Source organism: Rhododendron vialii, chromosome 6a, assembly GCF_030253575.1.
Source record: "Rhododendron vialii isolate Sample 1 chromosome 6a, ASM3025357v1".
Lineage (NCBI taxonomy): Eukaryota > Viridiplantae > Streptophyta > Magnoliopsida > Ericales > Ericaceae > Rhododendron > Rhododendron vialii.
Window position 1 is genome coordinate 28274328 of NC_080562.1, and position 19277 is coordinate 28293604.

General features: G+C 36.8%; 1 protein-coding gene, 1 long non-coding RNA gene and 1 pseudogene across 2 annotated transcripts; 1 reads left to right on the forward strand and 2 right to left on the reverse strand.

Annotated features, from left to right (window-relative positions):
* The first annotated feature begins 2511 nt into the window (after positions 1 to 2511).
* LOC131330113 (uncharacterized) lies at positions 2512 to 3731 on the forward strand. Its single transcript, XR_009200968.1, has 2 exons — positions 2512 to 3249; positions 3382 to 3731. It is a non-coding gene; the product is annotated as an uncharacterized LOC131330113 (long non-coding RNA).
* Positions 3732 to 7454: 3723 nt separating this feature from the next.
* LOC131330047 (probable LRR receptor-like serine/threonine-protein kinase At3g47570) lies at positions 7455 to 11257 on the reverse strand (annotated as a pseudogene).
* On the reverse strand, positions 11164 to 12231 carry LOC131328588 (probable LRR receptor-like serine/threonine-protein kinase At3g47570). Its single transcript, XM_058361516.1, has one exon. The coding sequence runs from the start codon at positions 12229 to 12231 to the stop codon at positions 11164 to 11166; it is 1068 nt and encodes a 355-aa protein (XP_058217499.1).
* Positions 12232 to 19277: the final 7046 nt, after the last annotated feature.

The window sequence follows — 19277 nt, forward strand, 5'->3', positions numbered from 1 at the left end:
ATTAGTCTATATCCAATTAAACAACGCGAATTCAAGGACGACACTTAAACCATTGAAAAGTATACTTCTTTTTCTTCGATCCATAGGTCATACGTCAAAAACAGAGTTCGGGTGACCTTACTATGGCCTTGCGATTATGGCTCAATGTAACAGTGAAACTGGTGCAAAGGCAAAATTTGGGTCAACTTTGGATGCAAATCTGTTATCGCTCGAACATACCCATGATGCATGAGATGTATCATTGGAAAGCTCTATGTGTCTAGTTTCTAACAAAACAAACGGTGCGTCATTTCGAGTACTGAGCTAGGAGTTATGGCCATTTTACCAAAGTCCGCCGGTGCTGTCGGATTCTATGCGGGAATAAGTAAAATTGATTGAAAAATCATAACTCTTTCATCTTAAACCCAAAAATATTGAAACCAACGCCAAAAGTTGCACGACTACAAGCCCTACACTCAGTAAAAATTCCAGGTTTAGGAACAAGAGGAAATTAACCGAACCATCCAGAGAAAAACATGTTCGCAACCATTTTCGCACTAGTTAACTAACCCTGTTTTAGAAATTCACCAAAGGTTGTATACTTAACCGAATCACTTGATTCCAACGCCAATCCCTTCTTAACTTAAATATATATCTCCTGTAAAAGACCCAAAGCCACCCAAGGCGTTCAACATGCCCAGGACGATAAAAGAAAGCAGCCACTCACAGATTCGCACATCCAGGAAACAGCCGGTATTCAAAAATTCATAACTAATTGCGTGATTATCGGTTTTGCATGATCTTGGTACCGAAATCTTCGTATTGAAACGTACTTTAACAGTTATGAGACACCAAAAATTGATTCCTAGCAGAAGGGCCCCAGAATGAAAGATTTCCAGAACCCACGAAATTTTCAGCATACACTAGGTTTATTCAAGACTCAAAATCGATGATCAAACTTGATTCTTGTACATCAAACTAACACTTAAACATGTAAAGAAGGCAGGAGATCCCTACCTCGAAGGTTAGAAGCATGCCCGAACATGGAGGAAACTTCGAAGTGCTCCGATCATGAATTTTCTCGGATGGATAGGAAGCCCTTGTCGCGTAGAACAACTTTAGTACTTGGGATTTTTCCAAAATCTCATTCCAAGGCGATGAAATCGAAGAGAGAAGTTTGGAGGAGAGGTGAGAGAGAGAGAGTCGGCCGAGAGAGAGAAGACAGCGTGCAAGAAGAAAAAAAAAAGACAGAAAAAAGGGAAAGTGATTTCCTTGCCCCAATTTTTTTTTGAGTTATATAGCACATATAACACTTACACCCTTCCACTCTTATTGTGTTACGTCAACTCCCACAACTTACAAGTCATCTCACATTGACCCAACTCATATCTATATCATTATCCATACTTTAATAATCCAAATACATACTCCCTCCTTCCCAATTTGTTATGCCTAGTTTGACTTTCACGTAATTTAAAGAAATGTTATGATTACATGGACTTGTTGTAAATTTTACCATTTTTCCCTTTTGACAAATCTTAGTACTGTACCAAATTTTATTTTTAAAAAAAAATGAACCGAAATTATGCATTGGATTGAATTTGACGATTGAATTTCACATTGTGAAATTCTTGTCATGTCAGTGGAGAGAGAATGGCCTCAAATTGTGCCGAGAGGTGTTATTGGTACCAATAGCATATGAACTGATCAAGAACCAACGAGTACGCGGGGTCCACTTCGGGTTCCGCACGGATGATCCAAGCCATTCAATAATTTTTTTTAGAAAAAACGAGTGCGCCCTATGAAAAATCAACTCAATTCGATATGTGTAAGTATTTGATCCAAGCCTTTCATTTTTTATTCAGGTTATAGACCTATAATCTGAATAAAAAATGGAAGGATTGGATTGAATACATTCGCATATCGAATTGAGCTGATTTTTAATGGGGCCAACTCAATTTTTTTGAACAAAATTATTGAATGGCTCGGATCATCCATGCGGGACCTGAAGTGGACCCCACCTGCCTGTTGATTCATGATCGGTTCAAATGCTAACGTTTTTGCCCGCCATTTTGCTCCACACTTTGAAATTACTCCGGCTTGCCCGCCATATTTCTCCACACTTTAAACTCAGATTTAAATTTCTACACACTTTCAATTCAGATTTAAATTTTGAATTTAGGAGGGAGAAAATTTCTCCTTAAATCTCTCTACCAGATCTTACCCCAATTTTAATGGATAACTGCACTCCTCACTTTTTCCTCTCCACCAACGTGAAACTCCTTCCCATACTTAAGCTTCCTAAAAATCCTCTTCTTCCATACCGATCAGCTCCCTAAAAATCTTGTGCATTTCTCTCTTGTTCCTACTTCTTCTCCATCAAATTTCTACTCCTCTTAGCGCCAAAACTCCTTCCATAATCTGCTTCCTAAAAATCTTCTTCTTCCACACTTTCAATTACGTGCATATTGATGAAAAATGGTTTTTTATGACTAAAGAGTCGGAAAGGTATTATCTACTTTCCCACGAAAATGAGCCCCTACGAACTTGCAAAAGCAAACATTTCATTACAAAAGTTATGTTCCCAACGGCCGTAGCTCGACCAAGGTTTGACGCCACCCGAAATCAAGAGTTTTCCAATAAGATTGGAATTTTTCCCTTCACATACAAAGAACCAGCCAAACGGACTAGTAAAAACCCGTGTGGCGGGTACTTTGGAAACAAAGGTCGTTGTTTTGGTTACTAAAGAGATTATTCGCAAGTGTTTGATCGAAAAAGTCTTACCCGCTATTCGAGCTAAATGGCCACGGGGCAATGGAATCGAAACAATTTTGATTCAATAGGATAATGCGAGGCCTCACATTCATGAATTTGATGCGGAGTTTCTCAAAGAGGCTTCTAAAGATGGATTTGATATTCGTTTATCATTCCAACCTCCCAACAGTCCGGATTTAAATGTTCTTGATCTTGGTTTTTTTAGAGCAATTCAAAGTTTGCAATATCAAAAAGCACCAAAAAATATTGATGAGCTTGTTTATGCTGTTGTAAGTGCTTTTGAAGAATTATCACCTCAAACGCTAGATAATGTCTTCTTGACATTACAAGCTTGTATGATTGAGATCATGAAGGTTAATGGGGGAGTGGGTTACAAGGTGCCACATATTGGAAAGGGTGGATTGATGAGAGATGATAACCTGCCTACTCAACTTCAATGTGACCAATATTTGGTAGAAAGTTTTATGGCTCATCTACAAAATGGAGGCAATTGAAGTATGCTAACATTTTTTTTACGGTAGTTTTTTTTTTCAATTTTAATGATCTACTCATTTTTAGATTTTTTTCCACACAACAGCAAAATTACTGACTAATTTCTTTTCCTTTTTCTTTTCAAATGTTTTTCAGGTTGGATGACATCTTTGTCAAGAACTTTGTTTTTGTGTTTTTGGATGAAACTTCAAGCAACTGGGGCTGTGATTTTGTATGGAGCTTGAAGCAATTGTAAAGGGCTGTGATTTTGTATGAAGATTGAAGCACTTGTAAAAAGGTCTGCTACCTATAACAAAAATTTGTAAAGGGTCTGCTATGGTAGCAAACACAAATCCTATATTTCTCCCTTTTTTGTTCTTTTCATGTTTAGGTATAATTAACCTTTTGTAAGCTTGTTACCAATCCTTTTGGTTGATACTGGTGGCTATGATCCACATAACTGTATGTTTTGGACAATGAAATGAAGTTGTTTTTGTATCGAAAAATTACGGGCCGGTCCACTTTTGTGTACCAATACACGCCCAAATCTAGCACAATTTAAAAAAGCACTGTTAAGGATCAATCAAGTCGGAGCATGTGCGAATTTCGTGTGAAATTGAGAATTTCACACTGTGAAATTGAGGAACACTCTGAAATTGTGTGAAATTGCGAATTTCACACTGTGAATTTGTGAATTTACGGTCGTGGGTGGTGTTTTAAATGAAATTGCAAAGTTCACACTGTGAAATTGCGTGAATTTACGGTCGTGGGTGGTTTTTTAAACAAATTCACCGGCCGGAGGTAGTCGCCGGAAAAGTCACCTACCGGAGGTGGTGGTGGTCATTTGTTTCTTGGAATTTTAACCCTTTTAAATGTACAAAAGAAAATGAGGGGCAAAATGGTAAAATTGACATTCAAGAATGGAAAGTTTTGAAATATGCATATCATTTTGGGACATCCCAAGAAGAAATAATGGCGTAACAAAGTGGGACGGAGGGAGTATTAAACATTTAAAATTTGAGAAAATAATTATGGGTCTCTACATCTAGCACATTGACAAGGTTCTTATTAGATTTACCATGTTTATTGTAGTGTAATTATTTTAATCATAATCATTGTGATGGATCGCATTCATCATCCTTAACATGTTTATTAGAAAAGATCTATCATCTAAGATCCAATTTTACCATGCATGTTTGCTATTTCATATTTATTTTTACCATGTAATATCCAATTTTGACAAAATTTGTGAATTTATTACATTAATATAAAAATACGATAAATTAGTTCCATTGCATCCGGAATATGATGACAAACATGATAAATTTATTACCTCAATAAAGGCACATGATAATTTGGTTAAATAAAAATATGGTAAATTTCTAACATTTAACGTAAAATAAAATGTGGTGTTCACAAAAATTGTGATAAAGTGGTATTAAGATTGTGAAAAATTGTGATAAATTGTGATAAATTTGTTTATTTTCTGTAGTTTGGCTGACTTCCAAAATTAGGTTGTGACGAAAATGTCTCACATACATTTGGTGTGGAACGAAAGAATACCACGATAACTTTTTAGGATAGGAAAATACCCGACCAAGCCAGCACCACTGCTATTCACCCAGAAGCCCACTGATTATGTCCTTAAAGGTCCAAAACTTCACATGCCAATCACCTAGGAAAACAACTTGCGGATTTTTTGGACAAGTCATTTTACACATTATAAGGTAAAAAGATTTATTGAGGAAAATGTTTTACAAAAGTTTTTGCAACCAAACACCTGAAAATGGGTAAAATATTTTATGGTCAAACAAACGGAGCCGGGTTTTTTTTTTTTATTACATCTGAAGCATGTCAGGACCCCAAGGTCCAAGTCTTGTGCAAATATTTTCCAAATTCCAATATTATGGTCTCTCAGAATAGACGTGTAGAAATTAGAATCCATTTCAATGGTTCTCCCCAATTTCCAAATGGACTTTGAAAACTATAATTTCTTCAACGCATAACACAATGGTTCTCCCCAATTTCCAAACAAATGGACTTTGAAAACTATAATTCCTTCAACGCATAGCACAATGGTTCTCCCCAATTTCCAAACAAATGGACTTTGAAAACTATAATTCCTTCAGCGTATAACACAAGGGAGAAAAAAAAGGATGGCATGACACCATAAGTCAAGTCTTTCTTTCCAAAATACAGAGGTCATGCATTTTCATACCAAATTCCCGCACATAAATTTTTCGTTAGCCTTTACGCAAGAGTTACTTCTTAGCGTCATCTTCAATGGTGTGAAATCGCGGACTAGACATGTAGAAGTTCCAAATCAATAAAATCCAAGGAGAAGGAGATGGAGCAATAGCAACACGAAACCATAGTCAAGTACGTATAGGACAGAGACATGCTGTTCGACTGAGGCCAAAACGATTGTTCATAGCCAGAACTCACTCGAACCCTCTCTTTTTCTACACTTACAATTTACCGATGTTGGTGTGAACCGGAATTCCCAATCGAGTGGGGATGATATGTACTTACCATGTTATTTATGGTCCTCTAAGTGATGATAAGAATTGGTTGATTACAAGGAACAAAAACAACAATATCATATCTTGAAAGGCATGCATCATTTCATGATATGCTAATTTTTCTTCAAAATCATAGGTTCCTCCCTAATCACACGTGATATGCAAGAGCTACAAGTCATAACCTTCTTTAACTAAATTAACAAGCGTAAAGTTACAACTTTTGAGCAAAAATAAAGGAAGAGGAAAAGCATATGCAAATATCTGTGTCACATAGCCAAAGCAATATGCGCTGCCTTGATTAGCTATTGCGCCAAAGAGTATTGCAAGACACGGCAGTTCTCGCACACGTAGACGAGGAGAAAGAAATAAACTTATTAGAACTCGTAAACAGTTTCATGGGTAATAGATAAGACATAGGTAATAAGCTGAAGACCCTGAAGTCAGTTTCTGATCAATTGTACCTACTTTGAAATACGAAGAAAAATGCTAGCTACTGTCGTGATTCTGAGGTATCCTTTTACCTCAAAATGTTCCAAGGTGCAACTTTGATCGAACAGGTGATTCTTGACTTGCTACTACCAGATCTAGTACTGGGTAATCTTGTTGGGAAAAACGTGAATACAATAGGCAAAAATTCCAGAGAACAATTCCATAATATACAAACCGAAATTACCTATTACAAAGAACTGAAACAAACTCACAAGTGAACCAAGTTCTCTATGAAAAGTTTCTTTAAAACAGATTCACCGCCTCAGCAAGGGTGTTGGAGGTTGAATGACATCTGTCATGACTAGACCACGGCTGTGGAACACCACCAACAACCGCCTTAGCAAACTAAACCAGCGTCAGTCTCTCTCTGATACAAAGAACAATTCTGAAGTAATTAAGTTGCTATATGGAATCCGAAATTGAGTGGTGAACACAGAAAACAGGATGACATAAATCACCAAAGGCAACCTCTGAGTTGCTTGCAGAAGTAAACTGCTCTATGGAATCCAAAATTGAGACAGGAAACGGGATCACAATATATATCCAAAGGTGACCTCTGAGTTGCTTGCTGCCAGAGTTATTCCCCGAAACTGCTGGCACTTAAACATGGGTATTAATCCAGCAATGAAAATCACATCATGGGCTAATCAACAGCCATGCAGTTAACTGCTGCAATGTCCAGGTTCAATGAAGGAAGGAGGGATCCTTCGGCTGCATCAGAAGGACATAGGAATCTAGCTAGGTCTCGACCTTTGATATGTCATTTGCATTCCAAAACTATAATTTGTAAATCCAAGAATTAATTAATATCCGAAGAACAGTGGTTAAGTCCAGGATAGTTCACACGGAGCAAAATCTAAGTTACGGTACTGTCGATTTGTTTCTAATTTAATTCCGGAAAAGATTGGAAGTTTGAGTTTGATTCAATTAGACTAGAAAGCAATTAAAGGTTTTGGAAACAAGGGAGAAAAGGGGAGAGAGTTCCGATTCAACCTCCCCTTGTAATGTAATTGTAACAAAATCAAGGATTTCATTGACCACCATTAGGGTAGCTATCCATATCAATAATCACCAACAACATTCTCAAGACTCGTACTCTGTATAGAATCTGAACATAGCGCAGATCATCTACTGGATTTAACCAACATGATCCGCCTAACGTTGTAAAATCTATCTCAAAACCTATCTTGAAGAATTGAAAACCATTGTGTCACATGAAGACGACATTATATAGACCAGTACTGTCATAGAGGCTAAAAGGTGCCAACTGTAGAATCCATTACATTAGTATTAAGACAGGATAGCCATTGCTAGTCATGGCCTTATTGTAAAGTACATTTGATCATGGAAGTTGAAAATTGAAAGACACTAAATATAATGAAACAAAACTGGAAATAAAAGCATAGGATGGTATTGATAACACGACAAAGGAACAAGCTGCATCAACAAGTCTTCAAGACCAGTTAGACCTTAGGTACCTAGGACATGATAGAGAAATTATAAGTAGATCACTAAACAGTTGGATGGGGTACGATGATATTCAGTCAAGAAAATAATTAGATCACTAAACTCGTGGATGGGGTATGATCAAAATCAATTTTCTTGGTATGGTACCAAATTCATTTTTCAGCAGGTATGCTAGCTAGCATACATATAGATCTCGTTGCTCATATTTTATTGTATAGAATAAATATGAATACCAAATGAAATTTGCATTCGACACTGAAACCATCATCATGCTTGAATGAGAGGGATCATGGCTGACTTTTGCCAACTCCAAAATGGTAATGCTGGAGGTTGTTCACCACCTGGTGCCAAAAATGCAGTGGTCCTAGATATTGATGAATGTTTCTTCTCAAGTTAATAAGAAAGTGAAGGGGTAATACCAACTTGTGATGACCAACAATACTGGCTCTTTTTGCCTCAATGAACTCCAATTTCAAGTAGAGTGTTTCGGATTGCATGCAACTGAGGAACAACATCATTGATGTTCGGTCGATGTGTCGGTAGTTCTTCTGAACAAGCGATTCCAACTTTAAGTAGTGAAATCAAGCAGTCCTGAATTTTGCAATTGGTATTAGAGCTTTGACTATGATTGTTGTCGATACTTGAACTGGCCTCCCCCATTTCTCTTTGTTGAAACAATGTTGCATCAACAATTTCTGCTATTTTTTCAGGAATAGACATCTTAACAAAGTTGTGGAGAGTGAGACTATCGCTAAACATGCCATCGGTTGGTCTCTTCCCAGTATACATCTCCAATAAGAGGACGCCATAACTATACACATCACCACATGTTGACAACTCATTTGCCAATCCATACTCTGCAATTCAGGCACCATATAATAAGAAAGATGACGAAGACTTGTCCTTGCCATGGTAAAAGTGGTTGGTTTGTGGCTTTTGTCATGAGAAAAACATTACAGACTTGACACAAGCTCGATTCACAGTCAAACCATCTGAATTTTATTTACTATTGACAGATTAACGATGACTTTCTCACAAAAATTTGTAGAAAGGTTGTTGGTTTATTGATTAATCAATATATTTGAAAAATTGAAAACTCTATACGTTGAAATATTTGTCTTCGAAGGAAAGAAACTAATGAAAGAACAAGTAGCTAGATTGTGTTTCCCGTGCCAAAGTTTCATCTAGTGGCTATTTCATTTACATTTAAGTATGAATAACAGCATAAACCAACTCCCACATAGCCAGCTCCTATTAACACAAGAATGGAACGTGGAACAAAAGGTATAATCCACGTATATTGAAATGTATGTTCCATAAAAAAGCTTTTTATTTGAAATTATTTTCAATTCACCATATTTTATCTTTTTCGAAAAGGTTAATAACAAAAATAAAGTTCACTAAGTTAAACTAACTAAAATTGAATTTTCTAATTTAATATTCTTTAATTTACAAACATCATGGGCTTGTACTAGTGCTACATAGCTACTTGGCTGCATAACTAGCAAGATTCTCATTTGGGTATTGGTACTACTATACTAGTGACAGATTACAACAAGTGACTACATATAGAACAACAAATTGCCTCTCTCTTTACCCCTATGGATGCAATCAAAGGGACAAGAAACAATCAGAAAATGGGACATATTTACTTTCACTTACGGAACCAGGTAGAAAACTAAGATTTTAGACACTTCTACATCCTCACAATGATTCAAGAAAGACCTCTGTGGGGCACCTATTTGTCACGTAAACTAGGTTAACTCAAGTCAGTAAGAATCACAGAAAAGAACACAAAAGAATGTCTACATAACAGAAGGTGACAAGGAAAATGATCGAGAAATTATACTAGAGTCTAAGAGGAACATTTACCTGGAGCCACATAACCAACAGATCCCCTTATGCTAATTGAACTTGACTAATTTGTAGTCGAGCTATATGTAGCTTCTTGAAGGAATCTAGCTAACCCAAAATCACCTACATGTCCAACCATTTCCTCATCTAGAAGTATGTTGCTCGGCTTTAAGTCACAATGAAGTATTGGGTTGGAGGAATGATGATGAAGATAATCAATTGGAGATGCCACATCAATTGCAATATTTAACATTTGTAGGATGTTTAAATGCCTTGATTCCCTTTGGGCATATTCTTCGATTTCATTTGGATGGAGCCATTCCTCTAGGCTCCCATTGACCATGAACTCAAACACAAGAGCTTTAAAATCGTTGCCTTGATAATCGACACTTGAACATGCTGTGATTACCTTTAGAAGATTTCGATGTTTGATGCTTTTCAAGGCCTTACACTCAGCAAGGAAACTCTTGGAAGCACCGCGGAATTGAAGGTTTAGTACTTTAATTGCAACAACTTTCTGACCCTCATCAAGAACACCTTTATATACTGAACCAAAACTACCCATACCAATCAAATTGGTTGGAGAAAAGCCATCAGTCGCTTTAAGTAGACTTTGGTAGGACAATTGGGGAAATGAGTTTCCTAAAATTTTGACTGACGGTACATTTATTGTCCTTTTAAACAAACACAAATAAAGGAAACACAAGAACAGAAGCAGCCCTAGAAGCCCCGAGGGTATAAAGGTACTTAATTTCATGGTAGGAGTAAATCCTTTATTTCCGGACCCTTTGGAGTTGCACGGTTGCAACTGCAATTTAGGTATTCCCCCACAGAGTTTCTTGTTTCCTTCAACAGAAAAGGCTGATGCATTTTGAAATACACCTCTTTCTGGTACGGGACCCTCAAAATCATTGAATGATAGGTTTAGTTTCCTTAGAAAGACAAAGTCATCCAAGTAGTCTGGAATTTTTCCTGAGAGGTTGTTGTGCAGAAGATCTAATTCCTCCATACCTCTCAAAGTAGCCAAAGATGATGGAAGGGTGCCCCATAATTTGTTCCCTTTCATGTTTAGTGATGTAAACTTTACACAACTACCAAGAGAACTTGGAATATTACCGTGCAACATATTTTGGGAAACATCTAGTTTTTCTAGATTTTGGAGAAGTCCAATTTCTAACGGAAGGGAACCACTAAATTTATTATAGGCAAGGTTTAGATCCAACAACGATGAGAGACTGCCAACTTCTTTGGGTATTATACCACTAAGATAGTTATGATCAAGATACAATAACAATAAAAAATGGCATTTACCCATATGTGAAGGGATGTTCCCATGAAAATAATTTCCAGATACGTTGAGATAAAGTAACAAAGTTAAGTTCGCAAAAGTTGTCGGGATCTCCCCATGGAATTTATTTTCATCGAGGTATAAAATATGCAGCCTTTGAAGCTTCCCGATATCAGAAGGAATGTTACCACTTAAATGGTTGATGGACATGGAAAGAAACTGCAAATTGATTAGGTTCCCTATGCCAGATGGGATGCTCCCTACTATTTTGTTCTCAGCGAAGCTCAAAAACTCAAATTTAGTGGAGAAATTGCTGATTTATTCAGGCAACACACCTCCAAAGTTGTTGGTGGCTAGACCCACGACGGACAATCTAGTGGCATTGGTCAAAGTGTCAAGAAAGCTCAAGTCATCCACTATACTCTTAAGATCAGGCAGATTTTTCAAAGAAGGGACTTTTCCTATAAATTTGTTTCGCCCCAAGAACAGGTAAGCTAGTTTGGTGGCATTGGATATTGTGATAGGAATGGAACCAGTAAACAAGTTACTAGCAAGAGTTAGGACTTGGAGATTAGGAAGAGTAATTCCTAGGTCTGAGGGAAGGCTGCCTTCAATTTGGTTTTCTGAAACTTCTAAGATTTCGATAGAAGAGAGATTATACATTGAGAAAGGAATGGTACCAACCAAATTGTTCAACGCTAATTGAAGAGCTTTCAATTTTTTCCACCCACCAAGAGTATCTGGCACATTACCGCCAATCTTATTGTCAGTTGCAAAAATAAATGTAAGAGAAGATAGATTCCCACTAGTAGAAGGCAAACCTCCGACTAGATTGTTTTTCGCAATATACAGCCCCTCGAGCTTACTCAAAGAACCGAGCTCAGCAGGAATATTCCCTGTCAGCCTATTACCAGAAAATTCAAGGACAAGAAGGTTAGAGCAACTAGATAGATTTGTGGGAATTTCACCAGTAACGGTATTGTTCTCCAATGATATTTCTCGTAGTCTTCGCAAGTGGCTGAGTTCTGGGGGAATTTCACCACTCAAGCTGTTGTTGCGAAGCCATAGATTCCTGAGAAAGCTCAGGTTTCCGATGTGGGGCGAAACAGACCCCGATAGTTTCTTATGATCAATCCTCAACCCGGTGACCCTCTGGTGTCGGCGGCCACATTTTACACCAACCCATTGACAAAAGTGGGTGGATTCATTCCATGAGTTCAGAGCTCCAAAGGGATCACTGGTTATGGCTGCTTTGAATGCAAGCAAGGCTAGACGGTCAGTCTCGTTCACGCCTTGCATAAACCCAGCTACAAAAGAAGAGCCAGATTTCAAGCACAACAGAGAAACAACGTGCATGAAAAGGAAGAATAGCTTTAACATTGCCATGCCAACGCGGTGATTGGAAATGTTAATGCTTCATGCGCTGCTTGCTGATAACCATGCTTTAATAGAGAGTGTGTTGGTGTTCTAGTCAAGCTGATATTAACTTTCTTGACCTTGGTAGACTTGTTTACCGGTTTAATCAATTGTCCCAAATACGTTTTCAGACCGTATATTATTAGATAATTTACTTACATTATCTTTCCAGGTTGGAGTTTGTGGAAAAGCCTTTCTGCTTGCAGGGTAAGGCTGCGTACATCAACCATTCCCCAGACTCCGCAATGGCGGGAGCTTCGTGCACTGGGTTTGACTTCTTTTTTTTTTTTATGTTTTTTATTTGTAGTCAGATTATACGTTTCCACTTATTTTCTACACATGAACTGAAATTTATGATTATAGGTTTCCAATTGATTGGGACTTACTTCGTTTGGTTTTGGTAAAAGAGTTTAAATTCTTTCTGTCGGCAATGGAAACTATGGGTTTTTCCGCCACTGCCATTGCGGGCACACTGTGCATTTATTGTATTAATCTAAACCGTTCATCTTATAGGACCTCCGGAGTAGTATAACCCCACAAAAAATTAGCTTGATCAGAAATTAATATGTATATCCAAAAATCAATTTTCGTTTATCAAATGGAGGTTCATGGACAGTCTAACTTTAAAATTAGACAATGATCAGTCCATTTTATAAATTGAAATTCTAATTTTGAAGCATATAGAAGTCCAATCAAGTCTTTGCGTTGCTGGTCAAAAGCAACAATGGAAAAAGTAATATTGGTAGTTGTTTTTTTGTTTACTTTTGGAAAGGGAATTAAAGCAATATTCATGATACTATGCATGTGGTAGACTAGTAGTTAAATATGAAAAGCAAGTTTGCATCAAAAATATGTATGGGCTGCCAAATTTTGAAGCCTATAGATGTTCGATCAAACTGATTTTTGTGTGTGCATATATCTGCGGACCTTACAAGATGAGTGATTTAGATTATAACAATGAACACATGGTGGAGCCGAAGTCATTTCCCTTGACATGCACTACACTTTCTGTTTATTTCAAAAAGAGAAATGTCAAAAAAGTATACCGTAAAATTTACTTTCACATAATAGGTTTGGGCCTTTCTCAATTGTTTATGTAGGAAACACGACTATTCTGAGTATGAAGTAGATATTTTGCTACACTTTAAATATTTCAATAGTCCTTCAGAAAGAGCCCATTCCAATGGCTCTTCCCATTCTCCAATTGGATATAGAAAACTTGAATTGCCTGCAGGTTTCGTCTTAAACGTACATCACAGGGAGAAAAGAAAAGGTATGGCACCCATAAGTCAAGTCTTTTGTCTTGCTGGTCTAAAGCAAAAATGGAAAGTTTTTACTTTTGGAAAGGGATTAAATATGAAAAGCAAGTTTGCGTGAACGCGTTTATTAGGGATCACTGTTAGAACATATGTGAACGTTGAGTTCCACATCGGATAATCAGAAAAAGAGTTAGACTTTAATATACAATTGGATGGCTCACCACTTACAAGGCTTAGCCTTTTAAGTGGATATGGGTTATTCAATGTATATTGGGCCCAAGTAATGTGGTGGACTCTTTGCCGTTACTCCCATACAAATTGCGCCTTGAGCATGTAGTGGCGGGTCGATGCATTAGACAAACTCCCAACAAGTGGAATCAGAGCCGATGGCTGACGATTTATGGGAAGACTCTCAGCGCACCATTGAATGGGTTTGCACAGAAGACACTCGTGGAGCGGTATAAAATCCAAAAAAGTGACTCCCGATGAAGCAAGATGACTCGATGTTGGAGTGCTGTATTGGATGGCTCATTGTCGATGGAGTTAACTCGTCGGGGAGCATGGTGCTGGTGAATGAGCACATAGGCTCTCAATGGAGTTCTCATCGGGGAGCATGGTGCCGGTGTCTAGGCACGTTGGCTTCCAATTGAGATGACTCTGAATCGATTGAGTGGGTGCAGAATAAGTCCAGTTCGGGAGATAGGGTTGAGAGTTGTAGATCAGAATCAAGGGGGTGCTTGGATGTAGAGAGAGGTTAAGGCCCAATGTTTGGTTCACACATGAGGGGGAGATTTGTTAGAACATATGTGAACGTTGAGTCCAACATCGGATAAACAAAAAAAGAGTTAGACCTTAATATACAATTGGATGGCTCACCACTTACAAGACTTAGCCTTTTAAGTGGATATGGGTCATTCAATGTATATTGGGCCCAAGTAATTGTTTGCTCCATAACTGTGATTTTCTTTTACCCATCGATTGGACGACACGTGGCAAGGGCAAAATTAAAAAGATGAAGGGTGACTTTGGTTCACCGTAATAAAGTAAGTTTGAATTGAATAAACTGATTAATGTCAATAAAACTATAGTAAAGTTTTAAGGATTATTTACCCGTCAAGTGGCCAGTAAATATTATGATTCCTTTACTAATTGAATATTATATGGATTGTTTCTTCCGTTGATCAAGTGACAGATGTCAGAAGGGAGTATATCCAACTCTCCCATGATCAAAGGAGCAGTTAACCATGATCAAAGAGTCAGTTTTTCCAGACGTGGATTTCTCATTGTTTGTGGAAGTTATTTGCCAGAGTCTGAAAGGAGGTTTAACTGCCGCCTCGGAGGGAAGATTCAAATTCAAACTTAAGAGGGCCTCTATTTATGATCGAGATCAAGACAGTTTGAAGGACACACAATCGACGCCAATAGGCCTTTATTTTTTCTTTTCTAGGAGTAGTTATAACTTGTAATTGTTCACTCGATTATCTTAATCGATTGTTCTTCTACTTTGGAGATTAATAAAGTCCATTTATTAGTCATCTTCCATATCTCATCCACTTCATTGTTTGTTTCCAAAGAAGTCCTGAAAACGGCAAGGAACCAAACTCCACCTTTACACCCCACATTCCAGCAAATCATAATACGGTTTCTCCGTCGATTTCCCGTTGATTGGATAGAAATCAGAAAATTAGGAAACAATAATGTGGTGGACTCTTTGCCGTTACTCTCATACAAATTGGGCCTTGAGCATACAGTGGCGGGTCGATGCATTGGATGAACTCCCAACAATCACAGCCTCGCGTCTATTCAGTCATTATTGTCGGACAAACATACTGGGTAGTTCAAGCATGGTAGGCATCTAACACAACTCTCTTTGTGAAAAACCCCGGCGTGTATGCAACAGTTCAAGCACCGATGGAACAACTCCGGAGCATCCAATTTTTCTTGTAGTGAATTATACATTGCAAACACATTGATGAAGTCTACGAATTGATGACACTTATTTGCCCATTTACTTGTGTCTTTCAGTGGACATTGTTTCTTTGTGATCTGTAGAATTAATATACATCATTTGTTTACCCCTCCACTTGCGAGTCAGAGTCAGAGTCGGGAGAGTGTTAGTGCTTGTCCCATATTGATTAATTAGCACCTCTCCAAAATTAATACATGAGCATAGGTGACCTCTCCACGTATCACAATTTTCCCCTCCCCTCCGAGCAACCCCAAACCGTTTCCCATTGTAACCACCCATTTGAAATTTACTTGTTGGAAGTTAGACTTATTCCCTTATCCGGTGGCTGCATTTGAATCATGGATTTTGGCGAATTGTTCACGAAGAAAACAAGAGTAACAGGATCCATTTGAATTTACTTGTTGGAAGTTTCACTTCTTCCCTAATCTAGTACTCCTAGCTGAGTTTATATCATGGATTTGGGCAGTTGTTCATGAGTGAAAGGAGAGTAGCCGAACCTACTTGAATTTTCTTATAGGAAGTTTGATTTCTTCCCTAATCTAGCGGCTGCGTTTGAACCATGCATTTGGGGGAGTTGTTCGCTTAGGAAAAGGAGAGTAACTGGACACTTAAATGGCACAAAGAGCTTGATTGAGTGTTCATTCTCGTTTACAAGTGACAAAATCTGCTGCAACAATAGTCAGCAAAACTCAAAACCACTCTACTTTGTACATTGATCTTCTCCGTTTAAGCTAACGCAAAGGCAGAGAACCTTGTAAATGAAAAGGGAACGCATATATGTGGCAGGCATGTTTTAGCATATCGAGAGTGTGTCCGAACGTGTCCCTGTCCCAATCATTTCAAACAATGATACATTTTTCTAAGCATATTCTGTTTGAAACATAGCGTATATATATATTGAGAAATCCAAAAGTACCTAATGAGGGGATAACATGGCACAAAAATGCACATGAAATTTCTCGCTAGCACTAGCCGGCTAATGCGAGGCAGAAATCCTTCTAAATGAAAAGCAAATCCTATACATATTAATTCTTATCCGCAATCTTCGGTAATGCGAAATCGCTGACTACAAATGTAGGAGATCCAAATCAATATAGTCGAAGGAGAAGAAGCGATAGCAACATGACACCATGAGTCAAGCACATATAGGACCGACACGTTGTTTGATTGAAGCTAGAACAATATGCAGCATATACTATTCTCTGTGACAAATAGCCAAAGCAGGGGTGTTTGGGATTTATCATACAAGTGATTATTGACTTGCAACTATCAGAACTAGAACTAGAATTTTGATTGGGACTTACTTTATTTGGTTTTGGTAAAAGAGTTTAAATTCTTTCTGTCGGGAGTGGAAACCATGGGTTTTTCCACCACTGCCATTGGTTTTGGTTGTGCATTTATTGTATTAATCTGAACCGTTCATCTTATAGGGCCCACAGAATAGTATAACTCCACAAAAAAATTAGCTTGATCAGAAATTAATATGTACTCCAAAAATAAATTTTCGTTTATCAAATGGAGGGTCATGGACAGTCTAACTTTAAAATTAGACAATGACCGTCCATTTTATAAATCGAAATTCTAATTTTGAAGGCTATAGAAGTCCAATAAAGTCTTTGTGTTGCTGGTCAAAAGCAAAAATGGAAAAGTAATATTGGTAGTTGATTTTTGTTTTTTTAAACTTTTGGAAAGGGAATTAAAGCAATATTCATGATACTATGTAGGGTAGTCCTATGGTACACACCCCATATTAAGGGGTGTACCGTACGCATCATGATTTTAAACCCTTGGATTTCAAAGTAAATAATCCGGACCACCCATTTATTAAACCAATTCATAAAATAAAAAAATGGCTTAGCAGGTAACAGGTTGTTCTCTCTTTATTGACTTTCTCTCCATCTCCCTCATGTGTAAAATACTACAAATTATATAACATAACCACAATTGTTATGACAACACAAAAAATTGACACTTTCTTACCACAATGTGTCGTACCAAAAGAAATCGATCAAAAGATACTAGATACAAGACCAAAATATATCGTTGCGCAATCAATAATTATTATACCCAAACAAAATACATGTCTAAAATATCACAAATTAAATATTGTATAACTTAACATCCTAACAGTCCTGATCGATCATTTTAAAAATACACTCACTAACGACATTTAGATTGTACAGTCAATTTATATTTGGTATGAAACCTAGTCCTCTATTGTAGTTGAATGTAATGTAGTCATGCGACTGTGACACAATAATGACGATCAAATCCGTTGAATTTTTTATGTTTGTTGATTAAGTCACCTACGTAATTTTTTGTCTCAATCAAGTTTAGGAAGCTCCATCATCGGCACGCAAATTGAATAATAGAATGATATTTTCCATCCAATTAAGTGTCTAGTTATAAGCCATCAACTTCATTCTTGATACGAATGACCTAATTAATATTATGTAAAAGATAAACGATTTTGATAAAATAAAATAAAAAATAAAATAAACACCTTACGTGGGGCTCAGATGGTGCATTATTATATTTTAATGTTGTATTGAAATTGAACGATGAGATTTGTTGAAGTATGAAACTTCAAGGACTAACTATGTGATTTATTCTAAAAAATAATAACATTCTTTTAAAAAAAAATAGGAACGAAGGGTTTAAGACTTGAACCCCAGATCTTTTAGATAAATGTCAAACTCCAACACCTTATCACTATGGTACACAATTGAGAATTTGTAATTCTAAAGGCTATTAATTATCTAATATTTTCTTGTATGTAAGGGCGTTATTTTCAGGCTAAAAATTTGAGAAGACAGAGGCCTCAAATGCCTCCGTCCTAGTGATGGGCCTGCACTTGTAGATCATATTATAGCTACGTCATTGGTGTAAATCAAAATGTCGACTATAATAATTTTTTTTGAAAGAAAGTACAATGACAATAAATTTACAAAATTATTTAGATTTTACTTCCACGGCCTAGTTCCAAGGACCACCATTAAATTTGGATTGGTATGCATAGGGTGAAGGTTTGACACCAATCCATGTGTTAAATATATAGTGCCAATTGTTAAGTGCACCGCCCTAAATATTGATAAGATTGGGTATTAATATAATTAATTTCACCAATTACAAAAAGGAGAGTAATTTTCACACTCTATTTTTTGATATTCACACTTATTTTTTTGTACTCCATTTTAGTGTTGAAAGTGTATGCATTTGAGACAGTTGGATAATTATTTTTTTCGTGACCTCTCATTTTTCTACAAAGGAATTTTGATTTTTTGAATTAAATTTTGTAGAAAAAGAATTTGATTTAGACTAATATTTTGAAAGGAAATTATAGTTGTATTCGAAAATTTGGGTATAGTACTTACTTTTTGGTGAATTTCTTGGATGAAAATTTTGTGCAAAAACTTCATTTTTAGTTTAAATTATTGAGGTATTGTGTAGGGACAAATAAGAATTTGAAAAATTAGTGTAGAGGGAATCGAAAATTAAGACAATATGGTGGAAATTTTAAAATTTGAAAAAATAATGTGGTGGGAATTGAAAATAATTAGTGGTATTGTATTTTGTCAATTATAACTATCGTTTAATGAACATTCTGATTGAATTTTTTTATATGACACGTTGTGGGTATGAAAACGCCAATTTATGGTGTTGTCATAACAAATTTGGTTATATTACTGAATTTGCAGTATGATATTTTGCTAATAATAACTATCGTTAACTAAGCATTTCAATTGAATTTTTTTATACGATATGTTGTGGGTATGAAAACATTAATT